This window comes from Ambystoma mexicanum, chromosome 1p, assembly GCF_040938575.1.
Source record: "Ambystoma mexicanum isolate Mex_15411 chromosome 1p, UKY_AmexF1_1, whole genome shotgun sequence".
NCBI lineage: Eukaryota > Metazoa > Chordata > Amphibia > Caudata > Ambystomatidae > Ambystoma > Ambystoma mexicanum.
In genome coordinates, this window is record NC_090921.1 from 1,016,176,713 (window position 1) to 1,016,195,019 (window position 18,307).

Consider the following 18,307-nt stretch of genomic DNA (forward strand, 5'->3'; position numbering starts at 1 on the left):
GTTTTGATGGGTATATTACTTGGCTATAATTCTAAAATGTTGGAGTTGATAATAACCTAAACCTGTATATTAGTTTGTATAATGTTTTGATGATTTGTTGAAAAAGAAAATAAAGAGTTAAAAAAAATCAACAAAAATAAATCACCCCAAGTGTTTCTTGAGGATTTATTTACATTTGTGAATGGAACTGTGTAACTTATTGGGAACATTGATTGATGGATTTATTATTGTTGTTCCATTTAAATTGATTGCAGTAGCTGGGATAAGAAACTTTTACCTGCTTCTTTACCCTTAATCTCCAAAGCCGCACTCTAAAACTGTATGCACTATTCCACAAAACCAATACCAGAACTGATGGCAAGTTTTCGGAGAGTAGACTGTGTTTTCTTGGACAGTGACTATCTAATGAAGGAGAATAAATGATTTTGACCTCAAAATATTATATGTCCCATTCCTTTTGTTTATGCAAATGCAAATTCTTTTATGTTAGGTTACTGGATCTTGCTCATCCCACCTTCCCATTGTTTAGCTTTAGACTGACAACTCTTGTAAGTAGAACGGAACATAATCTCTTTGGTGCAATTTAAGCAAACAACTAATGTTAACTGGATGTACAGCGTTTTGGCATGGAGTCAACCTCCTAAAATCTGAGCTGTAGTCCAGTGTTGATTCTCTATACTTGGCGCATAACCCTGAGATGTAGCATTGCTAAGCATGTTTGACCTATTCTGAAGCATATGATCAATAGGGCCTGTTTTTCTGTCTTTCTGCTGTAGTAATGACCGGCCTGCCACCAGCATTTCAAAACCCCGCTTCTTGGAGCAACTAGAAAGCTACCTAAGGAGAGAACAACAGAGCCTGGACCTGACGAGAGGAAATGTTCAGGAGCTGAAGCTTCAGGTCTGAGAAATACATGTGTTACTCTCTGACATGACTGCTAGATGAAGAAAAGATGATTTTTTCAGAAACCAAACTTGATCAGCATTTCTATTTGCTCAATTTCTTTTTGTGCTCAGCCTTGCTCTGTGCTTGATATGTGCCTATGCACGACCACACTCTATACTCAACCTCTCCAATTTGTTTTTGCTTTACTTTCTCAATCCTTTTATACTCAGGTTTTCTTGTTCAGCTTCTCTGTGTTCTCGACCCCTCGGTATACACAGACTCTCTATGTCGTTCACTGCTTGCCTTTGCTTGCTCTTTTCCAGGATAACCTTTCCCTCAAATCTGGGAACAATCCCCAATACCTATAAGGCAAAGGTTGCCAGCTTCCCAGTAGTTCTCTCATGGAAGACTTCTCTTGCCATAGCCACTCTTTTGGTACCAACCTGTACATGTCAGCTAGCGAAAAACGCACACACAAACATACACGTTTGACCCCTACCTTTGTGTGCTTTACCACTCAAGATCTCTTACTTCAAACTGTGCCTGTGCTCAATCTGTTCTCATGCTGGTCTATGCTAATGTTTGTATATATTTCTTAGTACAAAGCATAGTACACCTTATCAAATGCAATGCATTACTATCCACATTAACAAAAATCGCAAAACCTTCTCCAAGAAACACAAAATACTACAAGTACAATATGGCAAACTCCATGGAGGGGAGTAGTGGGCATGTGCATGAAAGATTCCCTGCTCAATTTAACATACATCACCAAAGAAATAAGAACCCCTCCAGAGCATTGCCAGGGGTAGGATCACAGATATCCCTTCCTTGGAGACCTCCTACTTGCTGCTTCGGAAGTCCACATCTTCCAGTCTCCACTCTCCACTAACCCAGTGGCTACCAAGAAGGACACCACCATCCATCCAGTGTCCAGGGGATTTGTCTAGTCAAGAACCGTCCACTGTCCCACTCTAACCTATCTGACCTTAGCACTATTCTCAACAACTTAAATAGAGGAGAAGGCCTCTATTCTCCTGAGGTTTCTTTACTTGGCTTTCAATCATTCTTCAATAAATGATCTTCAGATAGTCTCTAGTAGTTAATTTTATCAATTCATACAGTTCATGTATTGATATATTGATATCCTGACTTTGTGTTTCCCCTTATTTTCCGTATACTGATTATATTTATTTATTTTATTTATTTATAATATGCTCATAGCCAAAAAATGGCCTTACATGCAAACAATTTACCCATACAACAGTTTAAAACACAGATTCCCACAATCCATATGTAAAAAAACGGTTTTCATACAAAAATACCCTCTGATAGATCCTTTAAAATTGTTAAAACTAGTTCAGAAAATTTCATCATGTGACATATTAAGTTAATATTATTTCCTTCCAACAGTTTTTTCCAAATGATTTCAACATTCTCAGTTATATTGCAGTTTTTGTAGCGTAAAAGGAATTTTTTGCGGGTAAACGCAAGACTCTCCCAGTAACATATTAAGTGTTTGGCATTTTCAATTTCAGACATTCCACATAATCTACAAAGCCTTGTATTTCTCTCGAGTCTCAATTTAGCTCCAAGGATTTCCATCGTATCACAACGGTTAAACTTGAACAAAAAGTACTGTCTTAGAGTTGCTGCGGTATGAAAGGCATATTGATATTTGGGTTCCGCAGATGTTAACGACCAGTGTTCTAAAAATAAACCACTTGTGGATTTTGTGGACAGGGTAATCATGTCATGCTCCTTTGCATAGCTGTATATTATTGCTTCCTTGTCATCGTTTTTTAATCTTAGTTTGCTTTAGGAGTAGCCAACTCTTCATATTAACTGTCGCCCATTTCTCATATACAGCATGTAATCTACTTAAAGATGAAAACTGTTTTTTGTGACCCTCCTTAATGAATATTTTCATCAGTTCAACCACAAAAGTACTGGTGGATAGCATACTTAATTTTACATATAACATTGCTGATTTGTATTCCAAAATATCTTTCGCAAATCTAAAGTTTCATTCTAATAAAATGTATTCACATGATGTTGCACTGGGTAACCTAAACAATGATTTAAAAAATGTTCCTTCTAATATACACATTTCATTAGCATGTTTACCTCCCCAAATCTCAGCACCATATAATAAGCAGGATATTATCTCACTTGCGTATAATAATAAAATTGTATTTACAGAGATATCTCCTTGCTTTCCTATGAATTTACTAATTGCACCAGTGTTATTTAAACATAGAAGTTTAGTTGCTTCCAAGTGGGGTTTCCATAGCAGCTTAGAGTCAATTATGACTTCTAGGTAGCAATAACATTCAACTTTTTCAAGTCTTTCTGAGTTCATCCACTTAAAGTTGTTGGACCAAGTTTGTTTCGTGGTGCCCAGAAAGGCCATTACTTTTGTTTTTGCAATGTTAATCTTTAACCCATTGTTTTCAGAAAAATGCAGCAAACAGTTTAATCTTGTTTGGAGTCCTGCCGGCGTATAGTCTAGTAGGACCAGATTATCGCCATAGCCTAGCCATGGTAGCTCTATTGTACCCATCTTCACTGGGTTAACTATATTTGTCTCTACCTCGTTCATACAATCGGCTAGGTAAAGATTAAACAATGTTGCTCCTAGTCTGCAGCCTTGTTTTACTCCACAAGTTGTGGGAATTGATTGGGAGAGCCGTCTGCATTTGCATCATTAATTACTCTCCACATCCCTTGCTGATTATTACTTCATGCTTGGTCTGCAATCTTTAACCATATATCACATGCCTTATTTTTTTTATGGTAACGCATCCACTTCTTATGTTTTTTTTTTTTTTCCATTTTATCTGTGTGGTAGCATCAATACTCTTGGTTTCAGCAATTTGTTTGATAGCTTTCCTCAAGGAGTTTTTTGCTTTATTTATTGCCGGATCATAGGAATTGTGTTTGCCGTGAGTAGGATTCCATTTCTCACCGTTGCTGGAATACTCACGTTTTTTGGAGGCGGCTACTTTGATCTTACTTATGGCTACTTCATATGTGACAATGAGTTCATTGTCGGTAACAGTTTGCCCAACGTCTATCATCTCCCACCATTCTAGTAGCTCTTTAACGGCTACACCATTAACTTTTTCTAGTTTAGTGGGATTCCAAGAAATCCGGTTAGCACCATTATTAATTTTTATATTCCCAGCCATATGATATTCTGCCTCCACTTTAGGGTATTCCAGCATTACAATAAGTGGAAAGTGGTCACTTTCTTCACGGCTGCCTATTGCCATATCGATAATAAAACTATTGGCTTTTTCATTAACAAAGATGTAGTCGATTGTGGATAGACTACCCCAGCCTACTCTTGTTGTCCCACGGTTAGCATCACCTTTAGTGTGACCATTTAGCATGGTAAGCTGTTGGCTAATGATCAGCTTACACCAGGCATCGCTACACCTATTGGAAAGTTCCATTGCAATGGGGCCAGAGGTCTTATCATCAAGCATGAGGTCCACTGGTAAAAATATCTTGGCATTAAAATCTCCTGCAATGATGATAGGAAGCACAGCATTATGTTCCGACAAGATTTTTGTTAACATCTCGACGTTCTCTTTATTCTCAATTCCATTCGGAGGGTTGTAAATATTTAGAAGCAGAAAATTGGGGAGACGGATACTATTCGTTTTAACAGTCACTCCCAGGATCATATGATTGGACCAGCTGGATTTGACACCGGTCCATGGGTGTTTGATAGCTGTTAAAAGTCCACCTTTTGGGCGTCCTTTCGGACCTTTGGATGCCAGACTTTGAAAGGAACACCACCCATCTATTTCACATGTGTCACATAACCATGTCTCTTGCAATGTGACCAGACGGAATATATCTAAATTATTGAGGAGTCCAGCTTTTTCTCATAGTGCAGATTCCCTCTGATGTTCCATGAGATCATCATGCTAGTGCCATCAGGAACATTGTTCCAGTCTGGATTTGAACTCTATTGGGAGCCATTGCCAGTAGCCAACGGTGTCTGGATCGCTGTTGGAAATACCTTGAGCTTTAATGTTACCGATTGTATTCGGTTGGCAAACCTTACTAGCATGGATATAATTCACTATTTATTTAGTACTTTTAGGTGGTTTGGGCGAGTTAATATCAGTATGCGTCACATTCAAGTTTACAGGTCTTAAATTCTCACTTCTTTTTACTTGAACAGGTACTCTCTGATATTTCACTCTACGCATGGAGGTTTCTGTGCAGGTGTATCCTAATTTAGTAAAATACTCATGGTGACTAAATATAAATTCATGAGTAGTAGCTTCTAGACACCACACATTGGTCGTAATTAGTTTTGGAGTTACTAGTTGGTCGACGATCTTAAAGTCGCTAGATTTTGCTGTCCGCAACGGCACTACCAATGAACAGAGTTCAACTATTTGCTGTCTGTTTAATAACACAATGGGTCCAGATTTATCAATTGCCTGAAACTGTAGTGCTTTAGCAAAATTTAATGGGTCTCTCTTATAAGTAGGATCATGCACTTTATCATTACTATTTTCACCAAAATGGACAACATTTTCAGCCTGTTTCTCTACAGCATTACCTTCCTGGGAGGATACAGCCTCGGGAGATGAGACTGGACTTAGAACAGGTACCAATTTTTCTTCTAGGAAGAGAGTTTTAATGGCTTTTAGTACCTTGGTAGAGATTTCTTTATTCTTATTAGTCTTTTTTCCCTTCTTATCTTTTTGCTTTACTGGGACTACCCATTCATCCAGTGTCAGTGCCACTAGTTTGATCGGTTTTGGGGTCTTGTATACTTTACTTGGACCCTTATGCTTTTTGTAATTATCCTTTCCAATCATGTCTACTGGAGCGTGGATAGTGACTACGTGCTTACCAGAGAAATTGGGTTCTTTGGTAATATGAATCAGTTTAGATCTCATAGCTTCCATAATGACCTCTTTCGAGCATATAGATGCACATTTTTCTACATTATTAAGCATAGCTTCATCGTTTACAATGCATCTGTTAGTGATTACTCTCCCACACACACCATATGGAGACGGCTGCTGAGTTTTTTCAATTTTCTTTGTTTCATTACTTTCTTTCCCTTTCTCAACTTTTTCTTATACCAGCAGATTGTAGCATTAGAGTCTATAGTGTACCCCGCAAGCTGGTCGTGTGTTACCTTAGCTGTGTTTGCATCGGATTCAGGACCACCTTGTGTAATTGGCGTTAAATACGATTCAGTATTAGTGTAGGCTTCTCTGAATGTCGTACCTTCTTTAGAGGAGTTAGCATACAATATGGCAGTGTGACTGTCTAATTTTTGTTCAATCATATCACATCTTTCAACAATTTCATTTAACACCCGCTCTAGAGCTTCCCACAATTCCTCATTTTTCATTAGAGAGAAGCTCTCATTCTCATCAGATTTTCTGCTATTTATGGTGATCGTACTAGCATTCATTCTAGTGTTGTGGATAGATGTTTTTATGTTTGTCTCCTTAGGAGAAGTGACAGTATATGTTATTAAGCCCGAGATGGGGTCAACAATAATTCTGTCTTTTACTTCTTCATCTAATTTACACCATTGGCTAGTATTGCGACTACAGTCCACCTTAATGGCAGTATCGTAAGGTGTGTCTTTTTTTTACGGTTTCGTGGATCGAGGGATCTGGGACTTGCCAGTATTTTAGATCTATAGGATGGGGCATGTCAGGTCGATGAACTGCAGAGCTGCTCCATATGGCCATATCGGTACATATATTACCTGAGACCGTGGTATTAATTCTCTTATGTGGACCCAACTCCTCTTTGATGTCTTGAGTTTCTAACAACGCAGAAAGAAACTTAGCGCCAATACATGGTAGTCTATTGGAGAGATTGTCCACTAGTTCAGCGCTAATCTCAGATCTTACACTTTCTGCCAGGTTAGTGTTAGCCGACTTTATGCACTCAATTTTATCAAAAAAAGACGTAATTTTGGCTAACTTGGCTTCAGGTAGTAGTCCCTGCTTGCCAATGATCTTTATTTTACAGGCACGGTTAGGGCGCTGAATCATTTCAGTTATTTTATTTACTTCAATGTCAATGCTATTATTAGATCTTAAATTCATTCTCAATCAAAAATTATTTAATTATAGCAGGATGAATGCTAAATTACAATAATAATTCCACTCACCTTTATAAGAGTTTCACTAGTGGACACTCTTTCAATTAGATTCTGTGCAGCGTTATAAATATAAAAACAAGCTTAGTTGGTTTCCTCACATGTGTAGATATCGAATTCCCTTGAATGAACTTCTGCATGGGTCTCGCGCAATGCGACTCGCGTCTCGCATCGCGAACAACCAAAAGCACACTTTTGTGCACTTACTGGTGCGCGCGCATGGTGCGCTGCATGCTGGGATTATGTTCCAGCTCAGGTGAAGTGGGGGGGAGGGGCCAGATGAGTCAGGCCAATCCGTGGATTGGGAAGTCAGGCAAAGTCCAGGTTTTGCCGCAGAAGACTTCCTCCACGTGTCTCACCGAATGTGTCCTTGTGTGAAGCCGCTGCTGAGCGAAATCCAGGAATCAAAAGCAAAGTCAATCCCAGCCAACAGCACACTTTCGTGCACTATACTGCTTATACTGCTTGATCCTTTTCTCTTGGCTGCGTTGCCAACAATTACTTTAGCCCTCGGAATATCTTTTAATAGTTCATTCTCCTAGAATCTAACTTTCTGGAGTAATTTTCCAAATGTTTCATTTATTACCACATTTCTCTTGTATCACTGACTCTTGTCCGTCTCTTGGACTTTCTTGGTATGTTTTATAATCAGTTGGATAATAGTCCTTCCTTTTACTACTTTTGTTGTATTTTTGTTTTCTGTCTTGACTGTACGGGAAGATTCTCATTCACTCTTAATATAACTTTGCCCTCACGACTGCGATAAGTAGAAGCAGTCCAGTAATGATTTCCATTCACTCATCTTATGTCTTTACTGGCATGACTGTGATGAGTAGGAGCAGTGCAGTAATGATTTTCCTTCACTCTTCTTATGATTTTGCTCTCGTGACTGTGACGAAAAGGACTAGTCCGGTAACGACTCTCATTCACTCTTGTTATATCTTTACACTTTTGACTATTGATTCACAATCCCTTCCCCGGGTCGCCCATTATCCCCTTTACATTCTGTGGTGAAGGTTAACGTCACTGGGTTCTTCATGGGCTCAGGATTGACTTCCTTTTCTCTGATCCTGCGTCTCGCAGATCTTAATCCGTTAATTTGCGTTTCCACTCTCCCTGAACCCACCTTATGGAAATGGTCTCAGTGTTGTTGGTTGGACTCCTGGTCCATCACAGAGTCCCCCGTGGTCACGCCACCCCTCGCTGTGTGTCTCTCTCTCCCATCTCTTCATTCTCCTTCCTGCTGGGTCTCTTGCTACCGACCGTAGCACTTCTGACAGCTCAGGGCTCTCTGGTCGTGTGTTTCTCTTTGCACTTCGCGGGCTGTGGTTTTAATTCCCCAGACTCCTCTCCTCTATGGGATGACCTAGCTATAGGGCTTCCCCTGTGTAAGAAGCCATTCCTTCTTCTCTTCCTTTACTTGGTTCTCTCTTCCTCCATAGGTTGCCTTCTTCCTCCCGGTAGAATGGAATTTTAAAAGGACATTTACTGTTTCAGTTTGGCAGTAACACTTTTCAACTGATTCTTCAGAGGTTTTGTCATCAGGCAGACATACTGGTATCACTTTGAAGGGTCTTCTAGGGAGCTCCTCCTGAGAACGTGAATCCTTGACCCCAAAGGGGGAGTCTCTCCCGGCGAGGTCCTGCTTGCCTCTACACTTACAGAGGGTACTGCTTAAGGCCCACCTCCCTAGCCTCACAGGGGGTGCGCCCCCTTGGGCAGGAGGGACGAATTCCAGTGATTTGTCGCATTCACCCCCTCAAGTTGGTGGCTTCCCCTTCTTCGTTGACTGGAAACCGGCTTAGGAAATCCACGTTTTCTTGTCCCTTTTGATGTTCGACAGTGAAACAAAATACCTGTAAATCTAAGAAGCACATCATTATTCTGCCGTTGGTGTATTTTCTTATACTCACCCAGGTTAATGGACAGTGATCAGTGACCAAACTAAATATCTGACCAGTCAAGTAATACTTTAGATGGGCGATAGCCCATTTGATTGCCAGGCCCTCAGGTTCAATGGTGGCATAGCTTTGCTCTCTAGGAAAAATCTTTCAACTTGTATAACACTGGATGTTCAATGCCATCATATTCTTGATAGAATGGCACCTAATCCCGTTTTGGATGTGTCGGTCTGAAGAATAAAGTCTTTGTTAAAAACCGGGATTTTCAACACTGGTTCATTGCATAATATTTTCTTCAACCACTCGAAATTGGTTTGATCTTCTGGGTTCCATTGAGGTTTCTGAGGTTGGGCATTTTTCACCTTGTATGGTGAGATTTGCTGGATTTGCTGCTATGCTGGAGTAATTGGGCATGAACCTGCAGTAATATACTGTCAGCCCCCGAAAGGCTCGTAACTCCCTTTTGGTCTTGGGAGAAGGAGTTTGCTGCATGGCCTTGACTTTTTCGTTTTGGGACTGTATGAGACCTTTACCCACAAAGAACCCTAGATATTTAACAGCCACCTACGCAAGATGACATTTGCAAGGGTTGGCATTAAGACCATGCTTCCTTCTAGGCTCGGGTGATTTCATGGAGATGGTTTACATGTTCTGGCCAAGTGTGACTATATATCACTATATCGTCTAAGTACGCTCCACAAAAGGCTTCTTATTGCTTTAATATTCTATGCATAAGGCGTTGGAAAGTGGCAGGTGCTCTCTGGAGCCCAAAAGGTAGAACCTTTAAGTGAAATAAGCCCTTAGGTGTTGAGAATAAAATCATTTCTTTAACTGTTGGGTTCACCGGGACCTGTGCAAGGAACTCATGGTGGCAACAGTAAAGACAGACACAAGTGATCACAGTTCAAGGGTGTTTATTCAACTGTATGCAGGTTGTAAAATCGCCTAATCTAAACCGAAATCCAAGATGGGAGTAAGCGTCGACCATCAAATGAAAATAAGGCAGTCCTAGAGGCGTTGTGTCAAATAAAAAGGGCCTATACTAAGAAACCTATTTCCAAACCTTACAACTAATATAGAAAAGGTATTGGATAGTTTTCAAGAAAAGAAAGAAGTGTTCACAAATAATATGTCAGGATTCGGTAGCCTAGGACACCCTTCCCCACATTTTGAACACGGGATAGGGTGGGAATTCTGAGCACAGCACACTTCTCAAGCTTTCCCCAGCACAAGACGGCAGTTCCAGTTTCAACATCTGTTAGGGAGAATTCTCAGAAATGTGCTAATTCCCTTATTCCTTAGAGACCCCCAGCTCTTTTTGTTGGACTTCAGGACTTTTAATTTCTAACGTAGAGAGAGTGAGACATTTTCCCACTCTCTTGTGTATTTTCTGTGATTTGGACTCTGTGTTTCTTTTGACTTTGGAGTCTGACAAACTCCATAGGCATCATCTTTGCATTGCGACACACAACACCTTCAGTGCAGTGACACAGGGAAGTCTCTTAGTTTTCCCAAAGGTTTAAATACCTTCTCTTGGTGAAACTACTCTTTCCAAAAGCAGTAAAGTGAAATTGACTTTACTTACATTTTGTAACTTTCTAGACCCAGCACACACTATCTTACAATAGGAGGCTGGAGGGGTTATTTAGTATCCCCTTTGTCTAGTTTCTCATGTTACATTTTTATGTTACCCTTTTATGTTACCCTTTCTACAATTAATGGCTGGTGGCAGTGGTTTACTTTTTCCTACCATTGTGTGTTTTTACTGCGGGCTGCAGTTTTGTCAAACTGGCCCAGTCTTCTTTTTTACCCATTTCTTGTTGGAAAGGTCCTTCTTGAGATTTACTCTGCGCGCCAAACCAGGTCTGGTCCCTTTGTTTTATCTTTGGCGAGATTCACTGGTGAAGCCTGCCTCTGGCTCCATCGTGTCTGGCAGGGCAGGAAGTGAGGAAGGTACCCGAAACACCATGTGCTTAATCCCCTTGCTTACAGGAATACACCCAAAGGTGATTGACTGGCTGACTGTCCTTATAGGACAGTCATCCTGCTGTGTGAGTGACAGCTAGGCTGTGAATGAATGGGAGAAACCTGCATAAAAGGCAAGGCGTTTTGCTTGGAAGACAGAGTCAACCACTGGACGAAGGAATCCGAAGAACAACTTAGAAGAGATGCTTGCTGCAACTCCTGCACCGTTGGTTTGCCCGGTGAAGTCCTGCTGCATTGCTTAAGCTCCGAATTCGCCTCGACTAGAGAAGCCCTGCAACGGACGACTTCTCCCCTTGGATTGGTAGGACCAATCAACCCCAAAGAGAACTCGTCTGGACATCCTCTCAGAGCTTGCTGTACTTCCATTGCTGCTGCAGGAACCGATTGCTAGGCAGAAAAACACCAGAATCGAGTGTATAATTTTTATGTTGGACCCAAGCTCCAGGAAGATCCTCTGGACTCCCATGAAGCAGGACTGACGAAGCCTGAGCCACCTCAACAGAGTCCTGGACCCCAAATGCGAGGAAAGTCCATAAAGGTATCCGAGAACCTCTGTGGTGCTGTTTGCAAGAGCTGCAAGGAGCTGAAACCGTGAAGTGCTGCTGATCTGAAGTTTACCCATTGATGTCACGGACCTTCAATTCGTAGTGCAGGAGTCCCCAGACGTCCTCCCTCTTGTCCCCACGACTGAGGCCCAGGAACAACAGGCTCTGCAGACCTACACAGGAACAGAAGCCAGCTGGAACCAATTTCTTCAAACCAAAGGTACTGTAACACTAAGGGGACTTACCTCTTGTTGCGTAGCCTTGCTAGCTCTCAGTTGAGACTTATCTTGGTTACTTTTGCAGAGTTGTTTGCAGCTTTGCCCCCCACAAGCCTCCCAGCTTGTGGCCCTACAGTGATTTCATTTTCTACAAAGACTTCTAAAACATTGTGCAAGACTTTTACTTACCTACCAGAAGTGCTTCAGTTAACCTAGACATTTGCTCAATTAACATTGGCTGGCCTGGCTCCCTAAAAGACTCTTCTCACCTCTGACTTTGTGCTTTAACTATTCCCCAGGAAAGGGTTAATCTACTTTGCATTGGAGGGTTGAAAAATTACTTACCTGTTTAAGAAATGTGTTAACCATTGTTTTATTCCCTCCTCATCCTTTTGACACTAAACTCAGTATTGCTCTAAATGTACCAGTGATATATCAATGTCCACAGTGTCCTAGTTATTTAAGTCACCTCAGGGTGTAGGAAGTGTCTGTGTGCCATACCAAATGAGAGTGTGTAGTTTTAAAGTATATTTTTGTGTTTCATATATTTGCTCCATTCTAAGGAGCTCCCTTCTTATTCAACTGACTGTTAAATTAATAAATAATTATTTAATCAAGAAACCGCGAGAGTGTTTATTTCAATACTTTTTCTTTTAAACAGTTTTTATTGCAATTTCTAAAACAAACAATACAGTTGATGAATCTTTGTTCATATCTGTTAACGTATACATATACTAACAATTCTACACTACCACACCCCCACCCTCAGCCCATACCTCCTGCCAATGAAATTCCTCTTAGCATTTTTCCTCACCCTCCCCCAATGTCTGTTTGCTTACTTCTCCATTACTCTCGTTATCCAATAATGTCACAGTCAGAGTTATCCATCGCTGAATGTCCAAGCTTGCCTCCGTTTTTGTTCACTCACACAGCAGGGTGACTGTCCTATAAGGACAGTCAGCCAGTCAATCACCTTTGGGTGCATTCCTGTAACCAAGGGGATTAAGCACATGGTGTTTCGGGTACCTTCCTCACTTCCTGCCCTGCCAGACACAATGGAGCCAGAGGCGGGCTTCACCAGTGAATCTCGCCAAAGATAAAACAAAGGGACCAGACCTGGTTTGGCGCGCAGAGTAAATCTCAAGAAGGACCTTTCCAACAAGAAATGGGTAAAAAAGAAGACCGGGCCAGTTTGACAAAACTGCAGCCCGCAGTAAAAACACACAATGGTAGGAAAAAGTAAACCACTGCCACCAGCCATTAATTGTAGAAAGGGTAACATAAAAGGGTAACATAAAAATGTAACATGAGAAACTAGACAAAGGGGATACTAAGTAACCCCTCCAGCCTCCTATTGTAAGATAGTGTGTGCTGGGTCTAGAAAGTTACAAAATGTAAGTAAACCAACTTCAACTTTAACTTGTCCCGCTATGACTTGCATGCAAGGACTTTCCTGTTTCCGCTCCATTCAACCTGGTCTCAAGACTAGTCTCGTGGTGCCCTACTGGCGGGCCCTATATGGTAGCCCAACACCTACTTCTACGGGGGGGTAGCGAGCCCACTCTAGGCTCTCTTGCTACTGAGTTTCTGTATCTCACGCTTCTGCTACTTTATTTTTTTTTTTTTGTTGAACATTTTATTGAATATTTAACCAACATTACAAACCAAACTTGCAGTGTATACAAAAGCTTACAGTTATACATTTTCGAATCGCGCTCACTGCATCCCTTATCCCACCCCCGTTACGAGCCTGCTTCTACTACTTTTCTGTTTCTGCATCTTGTGATGGGGTATTTCTACCCGTGGAATCCGACGGGTCAGGCATTGACCCAAATAGTTCTGCCATCAGGAGCTTCCAAGCCATCAGGGTCTCAGTCTCTTCCTCCCCCCCAGTGCTGCTAGTCTCTTGCCATACCACAGTTTCCGCCTCCGCCCATTTCTGCAAGTCCATCCACCATGCTTCCAGTCGTGGTTTGTGGCATGTCTTCCGTGGCCTAGGGAACCCCCCTAACCGGCAGGCCCACACGATATCCACCACAATCTTAATGCCTTTTTCTGCCAATTTGTGCGCACCCTCACCCCAGAAGCGCCCTATGACCGGGCATGACCAAAACATATGTACCATGCCTGCATTTTCCTCGTCACATTTAGGGCATGCCTGCCTTCCCACATTTTTGAACTTGGGCATTCTATGAGGTATCAGATACGCCCTATGTGTAATATACAATTGCAGAAGTCTTGCGTTCCTTGACACTTTCTTGTAATACCCTTGGACATGCTCCCACATCCCGTCCTCCATCGGGGTTCCTACCTCCTCTTCCCATTCCAGTCTTAATTGCACTGTCTCCTTCCTTACTATGGCCATCATCATCTCATATAATCTGGATATCTCGTGTCCCCCTTCTGCGATGTCATATATTGTGTCTATAGTAGCGTCTGGTTCTCCATCAAGCACCGGTTCAGGCCACCTTCTCTTAATCTTCCGCACCAGTCTATGGTATGTGATGTACTGGCCACTGTGTAGCCCAGTTTCCACACCCAACTCCTCAAAGGCCATTATGGTCCCCTCTTGCCAGATATCCCCCATGGTTGCTATACCAACCGACTCCCAATGTTTTCTGATTATCATTCGTAACTGCTCTTCCCCACCAGCTAGTGCAACCAGTGGTACTTGAGGGGAGCACGGGCACGGGTTCCCCATCAGTTGACAGGCCCTACGCCACATCCTTCATCCCAGCACCATCATCTTTGGACGCACATCCATCTCTGCCTGGGACAACCACATGATCTCTTTCAGGTAAGATGGGGCACAGTCCCACCTGAACAACCTAGTTTCAGTGGCATCATCCTCTGAAAGCCATTTTGCCACATATTGCAACTGACTTGCAACATAATAGACTTCATAATTAGGCAACTTAATACCTCCTTTCTCGTAAAAATTCCAGAGGGCCACCCTATTCCGTGTGCCATGCCACAGGAAGTCCCTGCACATGCTGGCCAGTCCGCTAAAGAACTTCTTGGGTATCATATACAGGATATTCACGAAGTAGTGCAGGAGCCTAGGCAGGACCACCATCTTCAGTATTGCGCTACGTCCCATCATTGCTAAAGGCAGCTTTACCCAGAACCGCATACAATTCTCAATCTTCCTAATGGCTACTTCCGTATTATACTTATGCTCTTCCTCCACTGCGTGGTATATATCTATCCCTAGGTAGCGGAATGTATTCACCACCCATGGTACCTGTAACATTGGTAGCTTATTCGGAGGGGTCCCTTTATATCCACCCAATGGAAACATGTTGGACTTCTGAGGATTCACCGCTATACCAGACATTCCCGCATATTTCTCCATCACCTCCAAAACATATTGGAGGTTTTCCTCCGGGTATCGCAAGTACAATAATATGTCATCTGCGTATAATGATATCAAATGTCGTTCGCCACTCAGAGATGCCTATCGTGTCATATTGCTCCCTTAGATAAATCGCTAAGGGCTCCAGGGCTAATATGTATAGCATAGGGGACCATGGGCAACCCTGCCTGGTTCCTCTACCCAGCCTCCACCTCTCCGATATTACTGTTCCTGTTTTCACTCTGGCCAGCGGTTCACTATATAACATCTTAGCCCACTGTAAATATCCTGGACCCATCCCATAGCCAGCCAGGGACGCCAACAACCATGGCCATTTGACTGAGTCGAAGGCCTTAATTGCATCCAGTGACACAACTGCCAGTTCATCCTCGCTTTCATTCCCATATTCAATTACCCTATGGAGCCTCCTGAGATTATGGGATATGTTCCTATCAGGGACATAGCCCGTCTGGTCCGGGTGTATCAATTTACCTATAACTTTCCTCAACACTATTTGCCAGAACAGCCGTCAGAATTTTACTATCTTGATTCAACATTGACAGGGGTCTATAAGAACTACAGCTATGCCCTGGCTTATCAGGTTTGGGAAGTGGTATTATGGTCGCTTCTCTAAGTGACTCTGGCAATCTGCCCAGCTCATACGCCTCATTCAGCATGTCTAGCAACGGTGGGAGCACCTCATCTTTAAATATCTTATAAAATTCACTTGGGAGTCCATCAGTTCCCGGGGTCTTACTAATCTACTCTAAAGTAATCGGTGCATCCAGCTCTTCTCTTTCCCCAGCACTAATCTGTGGCAATCCTATGTCCTCTAGGGTTTCCTTTATCATTGCGCGGTTCTCATCCCCATCGTCCCCATATAGCTGCCCGTAATAGTTTGCGAACCCCAGATTGACACCCTCTTGAGTGTCAACCACAGTTCCATCTTCTCTTATTATTGATCTAATCGGGGAATTTGGGGGTTTCACTCTTATAAAGCCAAGCAAGGATCCATCCCGGTTTATCTCCTCCCGCATGCTGTCTCTCTATGTACTTTCTATAGTTAAGGTTACATAATCTTTCCCAGTGACCTGCACACTTTTGCTGTAGTCTTAGTATCAGATCAGTGTCTAGGTTGGTACTGTTTTCTCTCTTGAGTTCCCTTTCCAGTTCTTCCTCGGTTTCTTGCAGATCCACCAGGATCCCCCCCTGTAGTCCTTTCGATTTTGCAATAGCCACTCTCCTAATCACAACTTTGAAGGCCTCCCACAATGTGCCCGCCGAGTCCACACTGACCGTGTTCGTCTCAAAGTAACTAACAACCCCCTGCCTCATGTCCTCCCTGAAGAGGGGGTCTCTGAGCGCCTCCGCTCTGAGGCGCCATGTCGGAATTCTTGCTCTCGGGGGGGGGTGGGGGGGAGCATTGCCATCCGAGGATCAGGGGCGAGTGGTCCGAAAGGACTCTCGCTTTATATTCAACCTGCGTAATTTCTGTCAGTATCTCCAGAGTGGCAAAGACGTAGTCCAGCCTTGTATGTAGTTACTGCGGGGCAGAATAATGCGAGTACTGTCTCTCATGAAGGTGGCATGCTCTCCACACATCTTCGAACCCAAAGTCATTCAGCAGCATCTGTAACGCTTTAGCCGACGGGGTAGGCTTATCAATTTTTCCATCTGACCAGTCCACCCTTGGATCTAATACGCAATTAAAGTCCCCCCCCCCCAGATCACCGCGCTCCCCACACACATACTAAGGTTGTCACACAGCGTTTTGAAATATGCAGCAGTATTTTGGTTTGGGGCATACGTGTTTACAATACTTATTTCCCTATTTTCCACTAATCCCCTCACCACGACCATCCCTTCCATCCGTCTCCACCAGCGTGTGCAACAGCTGAAACGGGACTTGTGGTGCCACCCAGACGATCACTCCCCTGGCATAGGCCGAGTATGAAGAACCCACCACCATCATCCCCTTCCATTTCCTTACAATCATCTCCAACTTGTCTCGCGTCAGGTGCGTCTCTTGCAACAAGGCAATATCTATCTTCTGCCTCCGCAGGTATAGCATAACCTTGTTTCTCTTCAGGTAACTGTTAAGCCCCCTGACGTTCCAAGTAACTATATTAAGCTCCCCCATAGCGTGTCAGATTCCTACCACCTCCCCACCCATGCAGTCCCATTCTAGTTGCTTAACTCGTCGATGTAGGCTCATACCCCGACTTAAACTCCCTCTAACTATAAACACAACTAACCCCTCCTGCTCCCTCCCACCCTCTTCCCGCCCCTCCCCAAACAACACCCTCCCCAACTGTTGCCCAGCTCCATCCCTGGATCTCAGGCATCCCCGCATCTAGCCCCGTCCGGCAAAGCCTGTGCCCACGGCTCAGCAGGGTGAAGGCGCCCTAACGGTCGCCTTACTACTAACCTTTGGGGGTTAGAGGTCTCTATTCCTGTGTGTCTTAAATTTGCTACGCTTTGCGCTACCCAGCTCATTTATGCAATTAGTGCACTATATTCCAGTCCAACAGGGTAATAGGGGCCGAAAGCCACATAATAATGAACAAGTGTTCCAAAGCTTCATATTAGGACCACCCCCCCGCCCCTCCCCCATCCCGGCAATGTTCATGGTACATTCCCATCACTTATCGTGCTTCTGGCGATCTTGTTCTTCGTCCTGCTCCAGGCAGCCCTGCAAGTCCAGCCATGACATTACTTCCTCCGGGGTGTCGAAAAAGATCGCTCTGCCTTTATGCAAGACTTTCAGTCTTGCGGGGTACAAAAGCATGTACTTGATACCAACTGTGCGCAGTCTCCTCTTAATCGCCACGTAGCTGTACTGCTGTCTTTGCACCGGCATAGTGTAGTCAGGATATGCAGTGATGTTGGTGGATGCCCTTTCTATCGTTCCGCCTTTCTGAAAATATTCCAAGATCTTCTCCGTGTCTTTATAGTTTAGAATTTTTGTAATTATCTGCCACGGTGGGGCTCCAGGCAGTGGCTTCCTCATCAAGGCTCGATGCGCACGTTCAACTGCAAACCCTTGCGAGAGCTTGTCCGCCCCTATCTCTTGCAGGATCATGGTCTCCACATAGTCTGTAGGGTCCTGGCCCTCTTCTCCCTCTGGCAGGCCAACCACTCGGATGTTGTTCCGTCTCGCCCTTCCATCCGCCTCTTCGACACGGTTTTCAAGGTTAGCCACCTGCTGTTCAAGTACACGGACCTCTTTTGCGTTATTTGAGCTGACATCCGTGTTAGTT

General features: G+C 43.3%; 1 protein-coding gene across 4 annotated transcripts in view; it reads left to right on the top strand.

Moving 5' to 3' along the window:
* Positions 1 to 18,307, top strand: part of TSNAXIP1 (translin associated factor X interacting protein 1) — a 1,023,806-nt gene that overhangs the window by 390,898 nt on the left and 614,601 nt on the right. For all 4 annotated transcript variants that reach the window (XM_069655260.1, XM_069655269.1, XM_069655286.1 and 1 more), the window contains one exon: positions 777 to 900. In XM_069655260.1, the coding sequence (XP_069511361.1) occupies positions 777 to 900 (124 nt within the window). The remainder of the gene's footprint in view (positions 1 to 776; positions 901 to 18,307) is intronic.